Genomic DNA, 20,696 nt, shown 5'->3' on the forward strand with positions numbered 1-20,696 from the left:
CACAGAGAATGTCACACAAATTCTGTGTGGACGATGACATAAGAACAACTCCCACTGACACCCACTTGGGACTCCACCTGTCTACGGAATCAGCAAGACCAGGCTGTCAACCTAGGGATGTAATCATGGCGCTGCCTTGGGAGAATTATTTAGCCTCCCTGCGACAGTTTCTTTACTAGTAACTATGGGAAGCATCCAAACTCCGATGGATATATATTAATATATAGAACTATGTCCAGCACATAATAAAATGTATTTGATTCTTTGATAGGTTTTTTTTTAAACATCAAGTTGGAAAAGGAGGTATCTGAGTTTAGAATCCAATTTAACCTCTGAATAGAAGCCAATGGTCACACTACTGAAGTTTAAAAGCAAAAACTCAGTGACAAAGTTAATAAACCTATTTTCAAATTGGAAATCATGTTTGCATTTTATTTAAATGTACAGCAAGTGGTTGGAACTGAAATGAAATTCATTTCACACAGATGCTGTGTGGACGACAACAACATACGAATAGCTACCACTGATACCTACTTAGTACTTTACTAAATATTTAGTACTATAAACCCTGAGACCAGTATTATTATTCTACTTTACAAGTGAGGACAAATAAGGTTAAAGAAAATTAAGTAACTTGCCCAAGCCCACCACATAGGAGCTACGGAGTGGCTGAGCCGAGACTTGGACCGAGGTCTGCATTCAGGCTCCTCCGACTCACTCCTCTCTCTACACACAGTAGCTGCCCCTGCAAACGTTCTTGGAATTTCACACTCACACGCACCGCAACCTGAAAGATGCAAGACAGACCTGGAGCGACAAGGAAGGAGGACTTGGGGTACGTGTGTGGAGGGGAGAACTAATGTAGTCCATCTCTAGCTCCCGATATTAAGTTCAATGCTAATGGAAGATGATTAATTTCAGGGTAAGCGTGCATGTAACGGACTCATCGGGGAAATAGGGGAGATTTTTGCCTGCCTGTGTTTTGCAAGTATACTTTGCTACCCAAATTATTAAATTACTCTCCAAATGAGACCTTCTACCTTGACAAGATGCTCCTTTTGAGAATAGTTTCTCTCTTTTTAAATAGAGAACAAATCAATAAAGACACGCCCCTTAAGACATCATCTAACAAACATTAACTGAGCCTGCTAGGTGTCAGACATAAAGTTAAATGCCTTCAAGACACACATGTTCTGCTCTGGCTGGTGCGGCTCAGTGGATTGAGTGCCGGCCTGGGAACCAGGTCTCCAGTAGAAGGCATGCAAGAGGCAACCACACATTGATGTTTCTCTCCCTCTCTCTCCCTTCCCCTCTATAAAAATAAACAAATAAAACCTTAAAAGAAAAAAAGACACACATGTTCTGGTAGAGAAACCCTATGCACACATCTGCCATACACACATTGGCCAGGAACCAAGTGTTGGGATAAAAAGAGAAACCTGTTGGAACTATGTTGCTTAAAAAGCTTTCATTGTTGATTTTTTACTGCTATGTATCTCATCTGTGTGTGTGTATGTGACAGAGAGAGAGAGAATACTTGTATATTTAGAAACAAAATTTAAACTGATTTTTTAAAAAAAGATTTTATTTATTTTAGACAGGGGAAGCGAGGGAGAAAGAGAGGGAGAAAAACATCAATGTGTGGTTGCCTCTCACAAGCCCCCAACCAGGGACCTGGCCTGCAACCCAGGCAGGAGCCCTGACTGGGAATCGAACCAGCAACTCTTTGATTCACAGACCAGCAATCAATCCACTGAGCCACATCAGCTACAACTGATTTTTTTTAAACTTTTATTTTAATTGTTGTTGCAATACAATTTTCTATCTTTTACTCCCATCACAACTGATTTTTTTTTTAACTGAAAAGGAACTTCATTAGCACTGCCACCCAGTTGTTTTTGCTTTTAACACTTTGCTGGCACTTTCACACACCTGTGGCATTGTGTATAATCTTCAAATCACCCTGTGCGGTAGCTATTTTAAGCACTCTATTTTTTAAAGATTTTATTTATTTCTTTTTAGAGAGGGAAGGGAGGGAGAATGAGAGAGAGAGAGAGAAAAGGAGAGAGGGAAACATCTATGTGTGCCTGCTGGGGGCCGTGGCCTGCAACCCAGGCATGTGCCCTGACTGGGAATTAAACCTGCGATGCTTTGGTTCGCAGCCCGTGCTCAATCCACTGAGCTATACCAACCAGGGCTCAAGCACTGTTTTAAATGAGTTAATATGTATAAAGCACCTAATAAATTCTTGAAAAACAGTGGTGGTGGTTGTTACACAGGAAGAAACAAGTGCAGGTCTACAGAGGGAGCAAATGGCACACAGTCCCAGGCAGGTGGGTAAGGAAGCAGCTCACTGAGGTAGGAACCTCCCCCTCTCTCTTCAAAGGCCCCTCCTCTTTCCACAAGCACCCTGCTCTGGTCAGCTCGTTGCCCCAACAAGCACACTGGGGGCTTCCTCTCAGAGCCCCTCTCTGCGACTGGGCTCTGGAATGCTGCAGTCAACAATCAAATGCCATCATAAGTGCCCTGTCCATGCAAGAGCCCCAGCCAGTGTCCAGCAAGGGAACCCAAGCCTCCTAACGTAACACCAAATTAGAGGCATCAGAAGGATAGCACCCACGTTAGAAAGGTGGTTCATTTTATTCAATTTAACTTTGAATGACTGTTCAAGTTCATGAAACCCGGGAAGGTGGTGCTGGTCCTGGCCTGATAAAAAGTGGTCATTGCAAAGACCATGGCCCCTCAGACTGCCCCTATAGTCATGCTCTGGTTGCTGGAATTGGACCACTATCCCCACAAAGTGACAGCCACCATGGGCAAGAAGGAAACTGTCAGGAGGTCAAAGACCAAGTCTTTTGTGAAAGCTTGTAACTACAATCACCTCATGCCTGCAAGGTACTCTGTGAACATCCCCTTGGACAAAATTGTTATCAACAGGACATCTTCAGAGACCCTGCTCTGAAATGCAAGGACCTACAGTAGGCCAAGCTCAAGTTCAAAGAGAAGTACAAGATTGGAAACAACAAATGGTTCTTCCAGAAGCTGCAGTTTTAGATCTTTTTTTGTCATTAAAAACCCCCAAAATAAAAATAGCATAGTAATTGTTAACATTTACTGAACTCTTACTATGTGTCAAAAATTATGCTAAGTGTTTTGCACAGATTTCCTCATTTCACCTCCACCTCACAGGCGAGGGGAATGAGACACAGAGAGGGTAAGCAACTTGTCCAGCACCACCCCGTCAGCAGGTGGTGGTACTGGGATTAATAGTCACCCTCTTAGCCCCAGCCAGTGTGGCTCAGTTGGCTGGGCATCATCCCACCAACCAAAGGGTCGCGGTTCGATTCTGGTCAGGGCGCATGCCTAGGATGTGAGTTCAGTCCCCAGTTGGAACACTATAGACAGCCAACTCCCTCCCTTTCCCTCTCCTCCCTCCCTTTCCCTCTCTCTAAAATAAAAAATATAAGTTATAAAAAATTAAAGAAAATTACATAAAAATGAAGTCACCCTCCTAGCCACCACACTGGTTCTGTTATCGCAGGGATGTCACGAAACAGAGCCTGGCATCAGGCAGATGCTCAGTAAGTGCGTCGTTCGTGAATGAGCATGAACACTCCAGCTCAGGAAGAAAAGGAGCATCACCCCAGCCCTTCCAGTGTTTTCCAACTCTTCACCGGCTCCTGCCCTGCACTGTCTTGTTCTCCTTCTCACTGCTCCAGAACAAGAGACTGGAAGTTGAGAAAGAGCAGAGAGTAAGACTCTGAGGAACCCATCCTGCATGATCCTGTTCCATAAGCCGAGGGCCCGGCATTTCACAATGCCAGGTAACCAAGTGTTAACAGAGTCAGGCACAATCCTGGAACTGTCCTCTTGGGGGCAGCACCCATAGCAAGGGTGGGATGCTCTTCAACCTTTACAGCCCTTAACTGGTTGAGATAAACAAAAACAAAAACAAAAACAAATCTGTCCTGGCTGGTGTGGCTCAGTGGATTGATTGCTGGTTTGAGTCCCAGTCAGGGCACACGCCTGGGTTGTGGACCAGGTCGCCAGTTGAGGTGCATGAGAGGCAACCACACATTGATGTTTTTCTCTCTCTCTCTCTCTCTCTCCATTCCCCTCTCTGAAAGTAAATAAATCCTTTTTTTTCTTTTTAAATTTATTCATTTACTTATGTTTAGACAGGGGGACAGGAGGGAAAGAAACATCAATATGTGGTTGACTCTGGTGCACCCCCAACTGGAGACCTGGTCCTCAACCCAGGCATGTGCCCTGACTAGGAATCGAACCAGCAACCCTTTAGTTTGCAGGCCAGTGCTCAATCTACTGAGTCACACCAGCCTTGGCAATAAATAAAATTAAAAAAAAAAAAAAAAAAAAAAAACAAATCCCGCCACCAACAACTCATCATCTTACCTTTCCAATCATCACCACACCCCCAAATCTCCCTCAAATTAAGAACAAAAATAATACTTGCAAAGCAGGTTATTAAATCATGCTGCAAATATCCACCCAGCCCCTGGGTACTATGGCTGGGAGCTGGAGGATCCCGAGTGCCAGGTGTGGGGCCCAGCATGAAGCAGGACTCCAAAGTGTTGGTTTCCTTCCCACCTGCCAATCTCAGAGAAACCCAACCAACGGAAGGAGTTGTGACAATGGCGGGAACCCACAAGTGCCTCACAAGGAAAGGGCTGTCGGAATGTAGAGAAAGGATTGGTCCGTCCTGGCAGGCAGTGGAAGCTGGGCATAGACAAAGGAAGGGTTGTGAGAGCGAGGGGAGAGTACTACAGGCAGAGGAAAGTCTGAGCACACCCACGGTACCAGGAAGTGTCCGGCAAGTTGCAGAACTGGGGAGGGCGTGGAGCAGAGTGAGGAGGTGCAGCTGCTTACGGTGAAGCTGTGGAAGGCCTCGGTCATGCCATACGGCATCTGACTTTATTTCAGAGGCAAGGAGAGGCACAGCTAGTGTAGTGGACATTTGCCACTTTTGATTTGTCAGCCCATCACCCACCCCTCCCCCTCCCATCAGCACCCTGAGCTTCCCTTTGGAGAACCCCCACAGGTGGTCTTGGCGGATGGAGAGGCTTCCTGCCACTGGGCTCGGATTGATACATACATCCCCAGCAGGTGACTCTTCAGGAGTGACCCAGGAGAGCAGGGATACGGCGGGAAGCACGGTGGCAGGCTCCTAACCCAGTTGCACTGGGGCTGCCCTCGGCTGCTGAGCCTCCCCTGGCTCTGGCCCACTTCCCAAATCTGGCTCCCCAGCTTTTCTCAGTCCCTGCATCTTTCTCCCGCAGACCAGCGATTTCCAACCTTTTCTATCTCATGACACACATACACACACTAATTACTAACATTCTGCAGCACACCAAAAAATGTAATTTTTTGCCAATCTAATAACATAAGGCATAATTTTGATTCATTCACACCAGACAGCTATTGTTGTGCAGACTGTTGTCATTTTTTATTTGACAATCTAAGGGAAAAAGAGGTCAGTGCCAGGTATTGCATGTTTTAAACGTTCTTGCGGTGTGCCGGCGGAAAATCGCTGCCCTGAACTCCTTGTCTGTTTGGTAGCCACCAGAAGTTTCTGCTGCTTATCACCAAGGCTCCTGACTGACACTCAACACACTGAAGCAGAAAAGCAGCCAGATCCAAACTGCGTCTGAGAAAGATAACAGTTATCAACAGTGCAGACTGCAAACTGTCCACGTACCCCCGCACCGGGCAATCCTTTAGAAGGGCTGTTCGCTCGGCTTGGAGCAGGGCTCCTCTCCCCTGCCACCCTTTTGCCCTCAAGACCTGGGGTTACAAGGTGCCCTCCTCCGCACAAAGCCTTCTCTGCCTTTACCTCTCCACTAGTTAGGTGCTGCTCCTGGACTCTGCCCCAGGCCTTCCAGATTCCGATCTTTGGAGGTGCACGTGCCCTGATGGGTTCTTAGGCACCTAGTTTGGAAACCTGTGTCCTATATTGTACTCTGGCCACGCTGAACCACGTGTTCCAAGAACATGTTAAATTATTCCGAATTGTGGTTCCATTCTGTCAAAACGTACACCCTACCCCTTTCCAAAATTCCATGCTCTCACCCACCACAACTCAGCTCAGAGGCGAAGTCCCTGTGAAGGTTTTCCTAATCCCCTTCCTCTGTACTCCAAAAATGGAGTTTATACCTCTTTCACGGTCTCTGTTGCATTTTGCTTGGTACCACGACTGGTTGTTAAGATGTCAGCTCCCTGGAAGTCGGAACTGTTTCATTCATCTCTATACTCCAAAGAGTCTAGCACTGTGCTGGAAATTCAGTGGATTCAAGCTGAATTGAGTTGAACTAATTTTTTTAATTAAATTTAAAAGCAACTTCTGACCAGAGCAGGGACTCTTACTCCGCCTTCCTGAGTCAGGGCATCTCCCACCTTATTCCCACAGGGCAGGAATGAGTGGGAGATTCCACATGAGGACGCCCAAGTTCAACCTCTGACGCCACTTCATCGGCATAGGAAACCTCGGGCAAATCATGTTAGCTCTGCCTCAGTATCTCATCTGAAAAAATGGGAACAAAAATCAAGCACGTGCCTCCCAGCACTGTGAGGAAGACAAGTGTGTCCGGACTTGTGTGACGTACAAGGCCTCATCAGACTGTCCACTCTTAGGAAGAAGCGTGGTCTCCCCTGCTGCTGTGGCTGGTGAGGGCCCAGGCGGAGCAGTGCCACCCTAATAAGGCAGTTCTACATCTGGTCCAGCAGCCGGAATTTCGTCACTGTTCCAAACCAGACCCTAAACCCAACAGACCAGTTCCACGGGGCCGGATATGGAGACTAAATTATTAGGGACATTTAGACACACATTCATTAGCAATTCCAAAGGCCTGAGACATGTGGAAAGAGCTCTGTTTTCCAGTTTCCCAGCCCTTCAATGGTGTAGGACTAGTTTCTAAACAGAGGTTCCCCGGGGAGTCTCACCTTGAGTCCCAGGCTCTGGGATCCTGCTACTCTTCCAAAAAATTCCATCATGTCAACAAAGTTTAACCCTTGAAGCTTGTGGTCCAGAAATGGAACACTTTACCCTGCACTCTGTGACTGCTCCTTTGTGTCCCACCCACACCTACAAAAGTCCTTTCAAAGGAAAAAAGTAAACATTCTAAAACTGTATTCTAAAAAAAAAAAGGCCCCTTGGTCCTAAATGAGGACTCAACTTGCAAACTGAAGTTCCTCATTCATTCTCAGATAGAGTCAAAAGAAAAGGTGAGGTCCTGCCCCAAAGGACCCCCCTTCTCCACCCCTGACAGCAGGAACTGGGGCCCAGGTCTCTCTCGCCTCAGCCCACCACACCGCCTTGGTTTACAGCTCAGAAGCCCACTTACGCCAGACAGGGCTGTGGTGTGGGGCAGAGGGGAAGGACACGGGCTTTGGAGTTGGACAAGTCTAGACTGAGGTCACCATTCTGTCTCTTACTAATTGTGATCTGGGCCTCAGTTTAGTCATCTGGAGTGTGTGGTCCATCTGGAGAAGGGATTAAAAGTGAAACTTATGAGACCTTGTAGTAAAGGGCCTTACACATCGTGTGAGGGTAGGGATCTTGCTCACCCCGAGAGCTCAGCACAGGGCTGTGAGGGTCTGAACTGTGGGCCTGCCCAGTGCTGGGCACGTGGCAGGTGCTGCCTGCACTGTGATTTCCAAGTCTGAGGAAGGATGGAGAACTACAGGCAACTGCAGAGACATCAGTACCTAAGAAAAGACAAGCCTCGTTCACCTGGAGAACACCAATGCGCCTCAGGATGAAAGAAGGTACATGTGCGCGGGGTCCAGAGGAAATGGTCCCGTATTCACTATCAAATACACACATGCGGCAGCCCCACTGATGGTCCTTCATCCTGAACTTACACTGGCAGAGGCACCAAAAGATGAATGTACAAAGCTATTCACCACAGCATTGTTTTCAGTAGTAAGACTGCAAAGGCCCTCAGATGTCCACCGTAAAGGAACTGGACGGATGAGACCCAGCACAGCCATACAATGGAAAACCATGCAGCAGTGAAGGTAACTGGAAAGACCTCCAAGGCATACTGCTAAGTAAAAAAGGGACCAAGGTGCAGAAGAACAAAGCTCAGAGAATGCTGCCTACTTTTTAAAAAAAAACTGATTTGAGAGAGAGAAACATGGATTTGCTGTTTTATGCATTTATTGGTTGATTCTTGTATGTGCCCTGACCTGGGAGTGACCACCCTGCAACCTCAGTGTACCGAGACGACACTCTCACCAACTGAACTGCCCGGACAGGGCAGAGAATGCTATCTATTTGTCTAAAAAACAGAGTGGGGAGCAAAAAATGAAAATCTGTATTTGTTATTTGCTTATATTTGCATTATGTTTTGAAGGAGATAAAAGAACCTAAAAAATTGATTTCCTTGTGAGGAAGTGGGGGTTGTGGTCCAAAAGATAAGGTGGATAGGGCTGGTAGTGAGACTTTTCCCAGAATCCTCTAACACCTTTTATTTTGCTACATGAAGGTATTACCCTTTCAAAAAAATTTATATTGTTTCCAAGTCATAAATCCTGATCAACACAGTAATTTATAGCACAGGGAAGGTTTTAGAAATGGAGGAGCCACAGCTGGCAGTGTGACAGCTCTTGCCTTGAAGGGTCCTCTGTGGGAAACACACACCAGTGAGCCGACGCCAAGGTGACCTGCCCGTCCGTGTTCACAGCAACAGCCTCTAAGATGACGAAAAACTCCAAATGACACAAGTGTCCCACAGGGACACAGATATGTCAGTGTTTGCCTTTCAGATGGATTATGTTGGTTTACATGGCTATTGCACCTCAACTATTTCAACACACAGCAACCTGTAAGTGAAAGTGTAATAACTGGGTGCACGTTCGTAAAGTTCAGACGGAATCCAGAAGGATAGACAGTTTCATATTCAAGGGCTATCTGCGTAAAGTCGCTTAAGAACCTCTTACAACTGAGGAGAAAAAAGACCTAATTGAATAAGAAGTAAAAATACATTAAAAAAAATGCCAAGACATGAACTGACTATGAGACCGACAGAAAGCACGTTCAGTGAGAGGCAGGCAACACCGAAGAACATTAGGCCAAAGGCCTGGGTGTGAAGGTCTGGGTGGAGAATGTTTGTCAAGGGCGAGGCCAGTCTGACCTAGAAAGGAGGAAAAAAACGCCAGGAGACTGGTTTGGTGTCTGTGCAACCCCAGAAAATGTGTCCCAGGAAATGGACCTAGATGAGATCAAGAGCTAAAAATGGGTAGAAAATAGAGGAGCTGTGAGTTAGCAACAGCACTGTCAACCCAAACATCAGTAACAGTGACATACAGGGCGGGGTAGTGGGGTACATAGAACCCAGAATTACCTTCTGGAGGGCGGGCCCCTGGTAGTACAAGTGAGTGTTCTAGAGACCCATCTGTATCAGTGTGGCAGCTGGCATTGTTGTGAGAGGCTGCATTGGGCTTCAGTGAATTTTTTTTGACAACTCTTTCAATGTATTTGCCCATTTTATGATGGGCCATTTGCGAGCACACCTGCCCACACCACACCAAGTATTCAGCAGTCTTTGACCAAAAACGACATAACCCCCATGCCCCACCCTCCCTATTTACCCGATCTCGCCCCGAGTGACCTTTTTTTTTTGTTTCCTCAGATTAAAAAGTCCTCAAAGGGAAATGTTTTGCCAATGTGGAGGAGGTGAAACAAAAAATAGCAGAAGCACTAAAAGGCATCAAAATCAATGAATTCAAAAACTGTTTTGAGCAGTGGAAAAAACCATCTCAATAGATGTATTGCATCAAATGGAGAGTACTGTGAAGGTGGCAAAAGTTTTAGCATGTAAGAATAAATATACATTTTAAAATAAATTTCAAGTTTGGGGGGGTCAATACAAAGCTGATGTCTTGAAAAAGGGATACGCAGGGTAAAAAGTAGATCCGTGTGTGGTACACCTCACTGAGCAGTTTTCCAAATTATGACTCACTGGGAAAATAGGAAGTGAGTTTTTACCCCTCTCACTTCCACTTCCCAGCGGTGTGCGGGCCACACCCTCACCAGCTCTCACCCCTGGCTCACTGGGCTGGCCACTCCAACCTTCCCAGTGATGTGGAGCCCAGGGCTGGGGGCCCACCCAACACCTTCAACTTCAAGTGCGTTCTTCTCCTCATTAGATGTTCCTTTACAGAGCGCCTGGTCATGCCTGGGGACTCCGCTAAAGAGGGGATGACTGCGAGGAGAAGCTCGCAGAGACCCAAAGCAGTGCCACCGAAAGGCTCAGGGACTGAAGTTCCTTGCAGTCTGGGGTGCAGGGTGAGCTACCAGCAGGACTGCATGAATGAGTGCAAGTACCTGACATCATCGGCCCTGCAGAGCCCATCACGCCGGGACAGTGACTGACAGCTCAGTTATACCAGTGTGCACCATCACGGAATTCAGAACGCCACAAAACCCTACAAGCTTCCAGAGGAGAAAACAGGTCACACACAAAGGATCAGGAATCAAAATGGTATCAGATTTCTTAACTTCTAGATGCTAGAAGACAATTAGGCAATGCCTTCAAAATTCTGACGTACAATTATGCTCAACCTTAAAATTCTAAACTCAGCCAAACTATCAAATTGGAGTGAGGGTAGAATAAAGATATTTTTTAGACAGGCAAGGTCCCCCCAAATTTACCTCCAATGTAGTATTCTTCAGGAAGCCACTGGAGGATGCGTTCCATCAAACACATGAGTGAAAAAGCAGGAACTGGGGAACAGGGCTTCAACAGGGCCCCCAGGGAGATGGCTAAGGTGCTTAGGGTAAGTGTGGGACAGCAGACCTGGACAACCTCCCGGTGGGGCAGCAAGAGGGAGGTCTCCAGGAGAGACATCAACGAGGGGGGGTAAAAGGAACTGTCCACCATGGTGAGAATTTCTATCGTAAGATTTAGGACTGAATTAGTTGCGGGAACATGGGAAGTGAGCAAGTGAATAAATGGGGCCATTATAAGCCCTAGGAAAACACATACACCAACAAAAAATGTAGAGGATCTACCTAAGAGAAATGAAAACGTCTACACAAAAATGTATATACAAATGTTCACAGCAGCTTCATTTATAATAGCCAAAAAGTGGAAATAACCTAAATGTGTATCGACTGATGAGCTAATAAACAAAATGTGCTGTGTCCATACAAGTGAACGCTATGCAGCAATGCGGATGGACCCGAACACTATACCGCATACTGTATGAGTCCCTCTGTAATGAAAGGCCCGGAACAGGCAAATCCATGAAGACAGTAAGTAGACTAGCTGGCTGAAGTTTCTCTAACCATCTCAGAAGAGAACGGCTGCCTCTCCTTGTCCATCACCCACTCACCCCCGACTCCCTTCTGGTTTATCCAGCCCTGCATTCCCTTATCTGACTACTGTCAAAGGTTGACCTCCTAACTGCCAGACCCCATGACTCCTTGCATGGCCCTGTCGTCCTTACCGTCCTCTGCAGCACCGTCTCCATCATGCATTAATCACTCCTCAAAAAGCTTAGCTCCTCTCAGGTATGGCACTTCCCTCCCCTGGCCTTCCATTTCTGTCCTCTCCCACCTCTGTCCTCACTCAACTCACCCACAGCGCCTACTCCTCCACCCCCCGTTTGGACCTCCTCCCAAGTACCTGCCTTCCATTTCCTAGTGGATGACCCCCCATGCACCTCCACTTGAGCTCATTTAAGACAAACTGTCATCTGCCCAAACCAGCTCTTCCTACTGGCTTCTGCAGTCTCCCCATACCCCAAGATCAGGGCCTTGATGGGCATCTTAGAATTCCAGCTCTGGTCTGTCTTCAGGGCCAAGCCTTCGGGGGCCATGTCCTGTCGTATCCAGCAAGTTGCACAATGGCCACTTCCCATCCAAGTCGCATCATCCTCTCAGTACCAGCTCACACCTGGATGGCCGCAGTGCTCTCCTAACTGGTCTCCCTGACTCCAGTCTTCCTTGCCCATCACCACAGCTGAATGTCCTTAAACCCATGATTAGCATCGTACCTTCCCTACTTTCCACAAAACATGGGTCTGGTATGAAAATTCCCCATAATTTGGCTCCGCGTCACCTTTCAGAACTTATCTTCTGTTTCCTTATGCACGCCCTCTGTTCCAAGGACTTGCTTGTAGTAATTTATTTTTTGACTGTTCTCTTTCCACGTTTGTCATGCTGTTTCTGCCACCCCTCCTTTTGGGTCCAGTAAAAAAACCTCTATGATTGTGCCTTTCCTGATCCCTGTAGAAGAAAATCCTGCCTCTGCTTTTCCGGAAGACCTGGCTCATCACAGTGTCTCATAACACAGGCACCTATCACAAGATAATACTCTAGATACCCTGCCATAAGAGGCCTGGTGGCCTGTGACAGCTGAGCATTCTGCAGTGGAACAAGACACTGGAGACCTATTAACACACATGCTTTGCTGGGCCAATATTTAAAAATCTGGGTATTTCACATAAAAATCCGGAGTTGGGGCCCTGGCTGACGTGGCTCAGTGGGTTGAGCACCAGCCTGCGAACTGAACGGTTGCCAGTTCAATTCCTGGTCTGGGTACACATGCCTGGGTTGCGGGCCAGGTCCCCAGTTGCGGGCGGGCAAGAGAAAACCCACTGATGTTTCTCTTGCATATGGATGTTTCTCTCCCTCTCTTCCTAAAAAATAAAATAAAATCTTGTAAAAAATCCAGACTTGGGCATCAGTTGAACAGATGCTGATCACTCTGCTGAGGCCTCTCTAACCTACTCAAGTTTAAATTTAGCCAGCAGTCACTCTCTATAACATGGACCCATTTTATTTTCATAGAGCTATGCCAACAGTGTTATTTATTTTATTTTCAGCTTATTTCCTCCCTCAAGAACGGAAGTTTCCTAAAAGAGACCTTGGATGTCTCGTTCAAAGCTATTCTCAGCACTTTGTCCATCATGGGGGGTACTTAGAAGCTACTCAAGAGATGTGCTTAATAAGTGAATGGATATGGCCTCCTTGGGTCCACATCCTCGTGAACTGCAATAGGGCCAACGATGGCTAATGAAGGATTCTGCCCACTTGCCTGCCAATCCAAGAGGCAGGTATGAGCTCTCTACGCTGAAAGTATCCCTTCTCCCCCACCACACACATACAACAGAGTGTGTGTGTGTGTGTGTGTGTTTCATACCCAGAAGCTTTTCTTCTTCATCTGACTGACACCAAAAGCATCTGGGCTGGCCACCCCTGACCTAACCCAAACCCCTAGAACTATATCTAGTACAACTTAGAATCCTGCCCAGTTCAAGGCCCTGGGCTCATTCGGGTATTCCACAAATACTTAGTTCTAGCTACAAGAAATACAGTATGAATAAAACAAAAGGCCCTCGCCCTCATGGTGCTGATGTTCTGGAGGTAGAACGCATGCGCAAGTATTTGGGGATACTGGCACCTTCAGAGACCACTGGCCTTGACCACTAGCCTTCAGTCTGCCTAGCCCTTCTTGTCCTCCAAGACCCAGGGCAAGGAATCTCCTTGGTGTAATCTTCCTGGTAAGCCAGGCTTCATCAAGCTCCCTCGATGCTTTCACTTACTGCTCTGTGCAATTGTGAGCTATTCTGTATTCAGCAACTACAGTTTTACTGCTATTCATCTCAAGCTCCATGGGGCCATAAAATTGTCTATACCCTATCTTTCATGGTCCCTACAGCCCAGAAACCACAACTGGCTCTTACTGACCAATTAAACACAGGGAGCCACTTTCCCCGAAATCTGGTATGGGGACCTATGAAGCCACTGAACCACTATGGCAATTTCCAGAATGTACACTATACTCAGAAATCTCTGGGGACAAAGTTAATACTTAACCGCTATGTCATTTAACAGATTACAAATCAAGACAAGTAGAGATGGATTATAAAATGAGAATGCAAAATAGACCTAAATTTCTATGTGTGAACATCCTGGTAGGTAGTTTCAGACATACTTCTTACTGGCTGTGTGACCTTGAGTAAATTAATAAACTGCCTTGGGCCTCAGTTCCAGGATCTGTGAGAGTAGACTAGTAGTACCTGTTAAGAATTGAGAACATTGAGGTATATAAGCACCTAACAGAGTACCTGGTATGAAGGGCTCAAAACTTAGCTGCCCTTGTTAAGTTCCAAAAACTACCCTCCCCCACTTATTAATACATCTCTGTTTTAGGGGCACTTAGTGGAAAAGACCGTGGTTAGACTTGGGGCTTCAACTAAAGGTCTAACCATGCTGCCCAGATGACCAAAAATGGAATGCAAAGTTAGGCCAGAGGGTAAAAATGTTATAGAAACAAAATGGGAAACTGATCCTTTTCAACTGGCTGCTGCCACTTATCTCTTCCCCTAGAAGATAGTCTGCAGGTAGGATGGAGCCATCATACCTGCCTGCAAGGCTGTACTGAGATCCCAGGTGCAAAAAGTACTTTGCAAAGAGCACAATGCACCTGAGATACTGCTTAAGAGCATGAAGTTCTGGACAATCTAAGGTGAGTGACCTTATCAAGTTAACATCTCCTGGACTCAGTTTCCTGTAAACACAGAAGTAAGAATATCTATCTCACAGGACTGTGGTGAGGAATAAGTGAAACAACATAAAGTATTGAGTATCTGGGGACTGGAACATCACAAGAGCCCAGCTACTCAGAGTTATTATCATTACAAACCTATTCAATGGATTCCTCACCCCCCAAGGATCAGATGGAAGCCTGATGTAAACACGAACACTGGCCCAGGGACTGGGCTCTGTAACCCGCTGGGTGACCTTGGGCAGGTCGCTGAATTCTCCCCAAACTCTGGGGTCCCAAAATGAGGGCATTGCAGAGAGGATCCCTGGGCTCCTACCAGCTCTTCCACTCCGCTGTTAAGGCCGCTGGAACAAAGGCCACCCGCTCCCCAGCCTGTCCCCGAGGGGCTGCAACTCAGAATTCCTGCTGCTCAACTCCCCTTGCAGCGCGGCAGCAGGAGCACCCGTGTCTCCACGCCACCGAGATGCGTGCAGCCTCCACCGCCACCGCTCGCTTCCTCGACAACTTGCTTCTGCAGCCACTCGCTGCCCAAAGTTTCCCGAACGCCGGAGACCCCGCCGTGGGTCCACCCCAGAGGACCGGGGCTGGGGGCGCGGAGTCCCGGAATCCCAAAGCCGCCCCCGCTTCGGGGCGGGGAGTGGCAGGTAGGACGCGGGGCCGCGGGCGGCGGAGAGTGGGACCCGGGGAGGCGTGTGTAGGCGCGCGAGGGAAGAGGCGGCCGCGCGTTCTCCTCAGGTCGCTCCCGCCGGACCGCCGCGCCGCCCCGGGCCCCGGGCCCCGCGCTCCCTGCCTCACGACCCCTCGCTTCGCTTAAGGGCACGCAGCTCCCGGGAGCGCATCCTATGGCCAGTAGGAACGGAGCCGGCCGGCCGGGGTTCGGACCCGCAGCGCCCGGAAAGCCCGGGGAGCTCCGGGGCGACCGCGTGTGCCGGTTCTTCCCGCGCGAGCCGGGGTTCTGGGCGGGGGGCGCACGCGCACCCGCGCGCGCCGCCGTAACCCCTTCCTCCCCGCGCGCCCCCGCACTCCCACTCACCCACCCACCACTCACCATCGATATCCCCCAGGGTCAGCTCGTCGCCCAGCTCCGTGAGCGTCTCCATGGTCTCCAGACCGCCCAGCTCGCCGCTCTCGTCCATCGCCCGGCTCGGCGAACAGGCCTCCCTGCCCGCCCGTTCAGGAAGACGCGGGGGCGGTGCCGCCGCCACCACCCATGACACCCCACAGCCTCCGCCCGGCACCGCCTCACCGGCCGGTGTCACCCTCCGCCATGTTTGCGCTGCGCGGGAGGGGCGGGGCGGGATTCCCCCGCCCCAATCCGCGCCCTCTGCGGCCACGCCCCCAGGCCGCGCGTACCCCCGTTTGTTGTCAATGGGACCAGGCTCGTCACGGCCAATCGGCGCGCGAAGCCGCGCGTGGGGTGATTGCGCGTCAGCGATCAGCAGCTCAGATTTGCATAGCGAAACCCCTCCCCTCGCGGTGTGGTAGCGAATGCGAATAGGAGCCTCCTGGTCCTCGGCCCAACCTCCTTCCCCTAGTTTAAAGGAGCCGCGCTCCTCTCCGTCGGGTCTGCTCCACAAGCTATTCCATCCACCCGCCCGGCATTGCGGAGTTAACAAGCTCCACCCCCGCCCGCCAGGCAGTCCCAGAGCTGGCTGTGAGCACATTACGTCATCTTCCCAGCGACCCTCCCCCCTCCCCGCACCGGCTTGGGACTGCGAGTGTAATCGGATCTGGCTCCCGAACGCTGGGCCCCGGAACAGTCCGAGACCCTTCAAACCGCGTCCCTCCCACGCCCCTTACAAAGGCGGAAACTGAGGCTCCACGTGGACCACGAATTGTCCAAGTACGAGGCACGCTGGCCACCTCTGCGCCTTCGCACCTGCCGCGACCACGCGCTTCTTCCTCCGGGTCTCACCCCGGGTTCCTCAGAACCGCCTGCAGACCTTTCAAACGCCGCCAGCGCCAGAGCTACCACGAGCCTCCTGAGGCGGGTGCGGCGTGAGCATTTTGCTAAAGTGGCGCAGGAATTCTGACGCATAGCCGCCCCACAGGTTCCCACTCCTTCGGGCAGCCCGCGGCCCCCCATCTTGGAGCTAGCCGCGATGTAAAACAAATGTGCAAGCGTCTAGGGATACATCCTACAGAATGAAAGGACGAGTGCTCAGACAAGTGGGCAAGTCCTTTGGAACTGGGAAATTAGGGAGCCCCTTGAGGGGCCGCATGAATCAGTGACGTCCACACAATGGAATACCATGACATCATTAAACATTATGTGGATAAATGTACAGCTATTGACAGACTTTTGCAACATACTGGTTTTTAAAAAAGATTTTTATTATTTTCAGAGAAAGGAGAAAGGAGGGGAAAAGGGGGAGCAAGATAAACATCCATGTGCAAGAGAAACATCAGTGTGTGGTTGCCTCTCACACGCCCCCAGATGGGGGCCTGGCCCACAACCCAGGCATGTGCCCTGACCGGGAATTGAACCCCTTGACCGTTCCCTTGCTGGCACTGGATCCACTAAGCCACACCAGTCAGGGCTGCAGTATATTGTTAAAAGGGAAAAGTATATTCCCTACGAGGGTGAGAGGCAGCTGTTGCTTTGTGGTCAGGACGTACGAGCACAGAGGCTGTGCGGAGGCAGACAGAGAGACTCGCTCACGCAGCGTGACCTTGGGCAGTTTGACTGCTCTACGCCTTGGTTTTGTCATCTCTAAAATGGACACAGTGCCCTCTCATTAAAGGGATCGTCTGCACGTTCATTTTGTAACGTGTGTTGAACACCTCTGTGGCAGGCGAGCAAACAGTTCCTGCCCTCTGAGAGCTTCCCGCCCAGTGAAGAAAACAGATGTCAACAGAAATGAACATGAAAATAAATAACAGATAACAGTACGAGTGATCAAGGGAAAGTGTGACGAAACTGTAACAAGGGACCTGACGCGGGATGGTCAGGAAAGGCCTCTGACATTGAAGACGAAACCTAAAATTACGAGGAGAGGACTGCGGGTGGTGTGGCCGGGGCAATGGCCACCAGGATGAGGGCCCCGAGGCAGCGGGAGCCGTGCCGGCAGCACCTGGCACAGGGCCTACAGGGCGGTAAGTGCCCACACGAGGTAGCTTTTGTAATAGAAAAAACAGGGATTTATTTGCTCACGTGAAAGGCAAACGAATGGAAGGCCCAACAGCTGAGTGTCAGTCATGGTTATGGGAACGGTGGGTTCAGGGTCGAGTTTACTGTCTTCTTGGTAGTTCAATATGCTTTTTATAATAAACTTGTATAACATAAATAAAGTCTTACTTTCAGGGAAAAAGACAAGAATGTTCTCATCATTACATGTTGGAGAGCTGGTGTTCACTGCACACCAGTCTCACCCTGAGACAGAAAACCAAACCCTGCCACCCTGCTCTGGACCCGGCTCTGAGCCAGGCATTGCGGCCTTCAACCACACCTCTCGGTGGCTCTCACGGGGCTCCCCGCACAGGGCGGAGGTGACCATCTGCTGGTCCGGTGCCCTCCCGTCCCCCAGCCTCAGTAACCCCCCACAGCTCCCAGCTGGGCCTGCCCAGAGGCCCTGGTTCCTAGCAAGGTAGCCTGAAGGGGACACAAATGAAGGCTCCATAGAAACCATGGAAGATGTTGGCACTGGGCCCAGCCTCAGCAAAATACCGACCTTCTCCCTCCAGCCCTGGACCTCCCCTAACTGAACAACAGCTCTTTGCGCTGGCACCTTGCCTTGGCTGGGAGAACCAAGGCCGACTCCCAGGGAGCGACCAGCCCCAAACAAGTCATTCCTCAGACCCTGGGTTCTTCGTCTGGGAAAGGAAGGGACTGCACTAAATGACCGGTATGTCCAGATACCAACCGTAGACCGGGCACCTGCTAGAGGTCAGAGAGAAGAGCTTGGCATGTTTTCCCGTTCACTACTTTGGATGCCTACACGTCCAGGCCTCTGCTCACAGAGTTGGTCTCCTTCTCCCTCCTCCACGAATCTTCCTGGGCTCAGCTTTGATATCACCCCTTCCGGGGTTAAGCAAGAGTAGGTACCCCAGGATTTGACACAGAGCTGAGGCTTTAGGGTGGGAAATACATTTGATTTTGGATAAGCTAAAACATAAGGACTGAGGGTTACCAGGTGGCAACAGGACAAGTGCCATCAGCTTTGTGGTATTAGAGAATGCAGCTGTCAAGAGCAGCACAGGGGAAACTAAACCAAACCAAAACAAACCAAAACAAAAACCTCTTTATTTAGGGCGCAGGTGAGGAAAGAAGGATCAGGAAGAGACAGAGCAGGCTCAGACCGCGGGCAGAGAACCAGGACGACACGGTGGCCCAGAAGCCTGGGCGGATCCCCAAGACCCGTCAACAGCACCACTCTGCGTGAGGGCGGCGACAGGGCTCAGCAGAGGGGGATGGGGGCTGCAGTGGTGGGGAGAGGGGTGGCGGGTGGGCCAGGGAAGCTTTGCCCCCAGGGGACGTCTAGCAGTGTCTGAGACATGGGTGGTTGTCATACTGGGAGATTACTACAGCTTTAGTGAGCAGAGGCCAAGAATGCTGCTAAATATCCTATAATAGACACAGCCCTCCTCACAGTCACAGCAAAGAATTATGTGGCCCCCAGTGTAAACAGTGGGTGCCACTGTTGAGAAGACCTGCCTTAGGGGATATTGGGAACTCCAAGACTTTCCACAGGTGTCTCAGATCGGGCCTGGAAGCTCAACGGGAACAAGGGCTAAGACCACGCTAAAAGCAACACCGAAGGCATCACTGGGCATCCCTGGAGCTGATGTGGCCCCTAGGAACCCCCCTGCCCCCTGGGGCCACTGCCTCCACCAGCACCACTTGCAAAGGCTGGTAGTGGCACTTCGGCCACAGAACTGAATCCCAGCCGCGAGGAGGCTGGACAAACAGTACCCTCGGGCCTCTACAGTTCCCAGCGGGGGAGGTGGACAGGCTCCGCCTACAGTCAGACTCAAGGTGGAGTTCCAGGAACTAGTGACCACAACAATCAGCAGTGCGGCAACGGGAAGGAGAAAGGGGAAGTGGGTGGTTCTGTCTGTCTCTCTGACAGTGTCACATGGGAAAACGTGGAACCATTTGAAGATGGAAAGGAAGATACCGACCAAGACGGAGAGAAGCTGAAGGTGTAGGAGGAGGAGCCCAGGGGGATAAAGGTATCAGGTGGGGTGGAGGTGAAGACTGGGCCCCTCTCTCTGGCTGTGCTTACAGTGGGTGTTTAGCAAATCTATAGGACAATGAAGAACCATCCGAGAAGGACACCTGTCACTGAAAAGCCAGAGCCCAGCCTTGGAAAAGGGCTGGGCAAGCAATTCAGACATCATCAAACTCATTCTGTCCATGAAGCCACAGCACAGACAAGAGGTGGGCCAGGCTCACTCAGCAGGTCTGATGGGCTGAGACAAGACTTGGGTCTCCCCTGGGCTTTGACAGTGGTGCTAGTGGTGGTGGTGGGTTCAGGAAAGGTACATCTCTCCCCTGTTAAGAGGCAGGCCCTGGCTGGCCAAGGTCAAAGGGACAGAGCTAGAATCCACGCCCCCCCAGAGCCCCTCCCTCCTCTCCCTGGGGAGAGCACAACTGACAGGCAGCTGCTCACTCAGAGCCTGCGGCTTCCCCGCCCTGTGGCACAGGCCTCTGCTTGCATCCGTCCTGAACCGGAGAGCTCACTGACCAGTCCGGCTTGGGGCAGCTCTGCCATCACAAAGCACGGCCTTCTGCAGAGCTGCAGCCTGCCCCCCTGCCCCCTGCCCAGAGTCTGAGGGCCTCCCAGCACTGCCAGAGAGGACAGGCTAACTAGCACTTCCCTGTGCCGGTTCTATGGCTGTCCCCAGACAGTGGAGGACAGAGATCCTGTTGCTCCAAGGTCACCTTGGATAAATGCGTTCTTAGGACACTTCCTGTCCCTTTCCAACACTGATCCCTCAAGGACAGTGCTCAGAAGGGATTAGGAGGCCAAGCCAAGGCGCTGCTTCACTGCCCCGCCCCCCCCCCGCCCGCCTTCCCGCGGGCCGGGGGCTCTCCTGATGAGGTGGGAACACCCTCGCAGGTGCTCACTACGTCTCTGAGGGCCTCTGGTTACCCAAACCAGGCCCCTTGCTACCTGCCTGGTGAAGGGCTTCATAGCTACCTGGGGCCCAAAACAGCTG

The 20,696-nt window shown here is 50.2% G+C and overlaps 1 protein-coding gene and 1 pseudogene across 1 annotated transcript in view; one reads left to right on the top strand and one right to left on the bottom strand.

Annotated features, from left to right (window-relative positions):
- The window catches only part of SREBF2 (sterol regulatory element binding transcription factor 2), a 55,704-nt gene extending 39,881 nt beyond the window's left edge, over positions 1-15,823 (bottom strand). The window contains exon 1 of the mRNA XM_045834814.1: positions 15,583-15,823. Coding sequence (XP_045690770.1) covers positions 15,583-15,670 — 88 coding nt within the window. The 5' untranslated portion in view covers positions 15,671-15,823. The remainder of the gene's footprint in view (positions 1-15,582) is intronic.
- On the top strand, positions 2,669-3,054 carry LOC123816079 (annotated as a pseudogene).
- Positions 15,824-20,696: the final 4,873 nt, after the last annotated feature.

This window comes from Phyllostomus hastatus, unplaced genomic scaffold (genome assembly GCF_019186645.2).
Source record: "Phyllostomus hastatus isolate PE091 unplaced genomic scaffold, TTU_PhHast_1.1 phas_contig_198, whole genome shotgun sequence".
Lineage (NCBI taxonomy): Eukaryota > Metazoa > Chordata > Mammalia > Chiroptera > Phyllostomidae > Phyllostomus > Phyllostomus hastatus.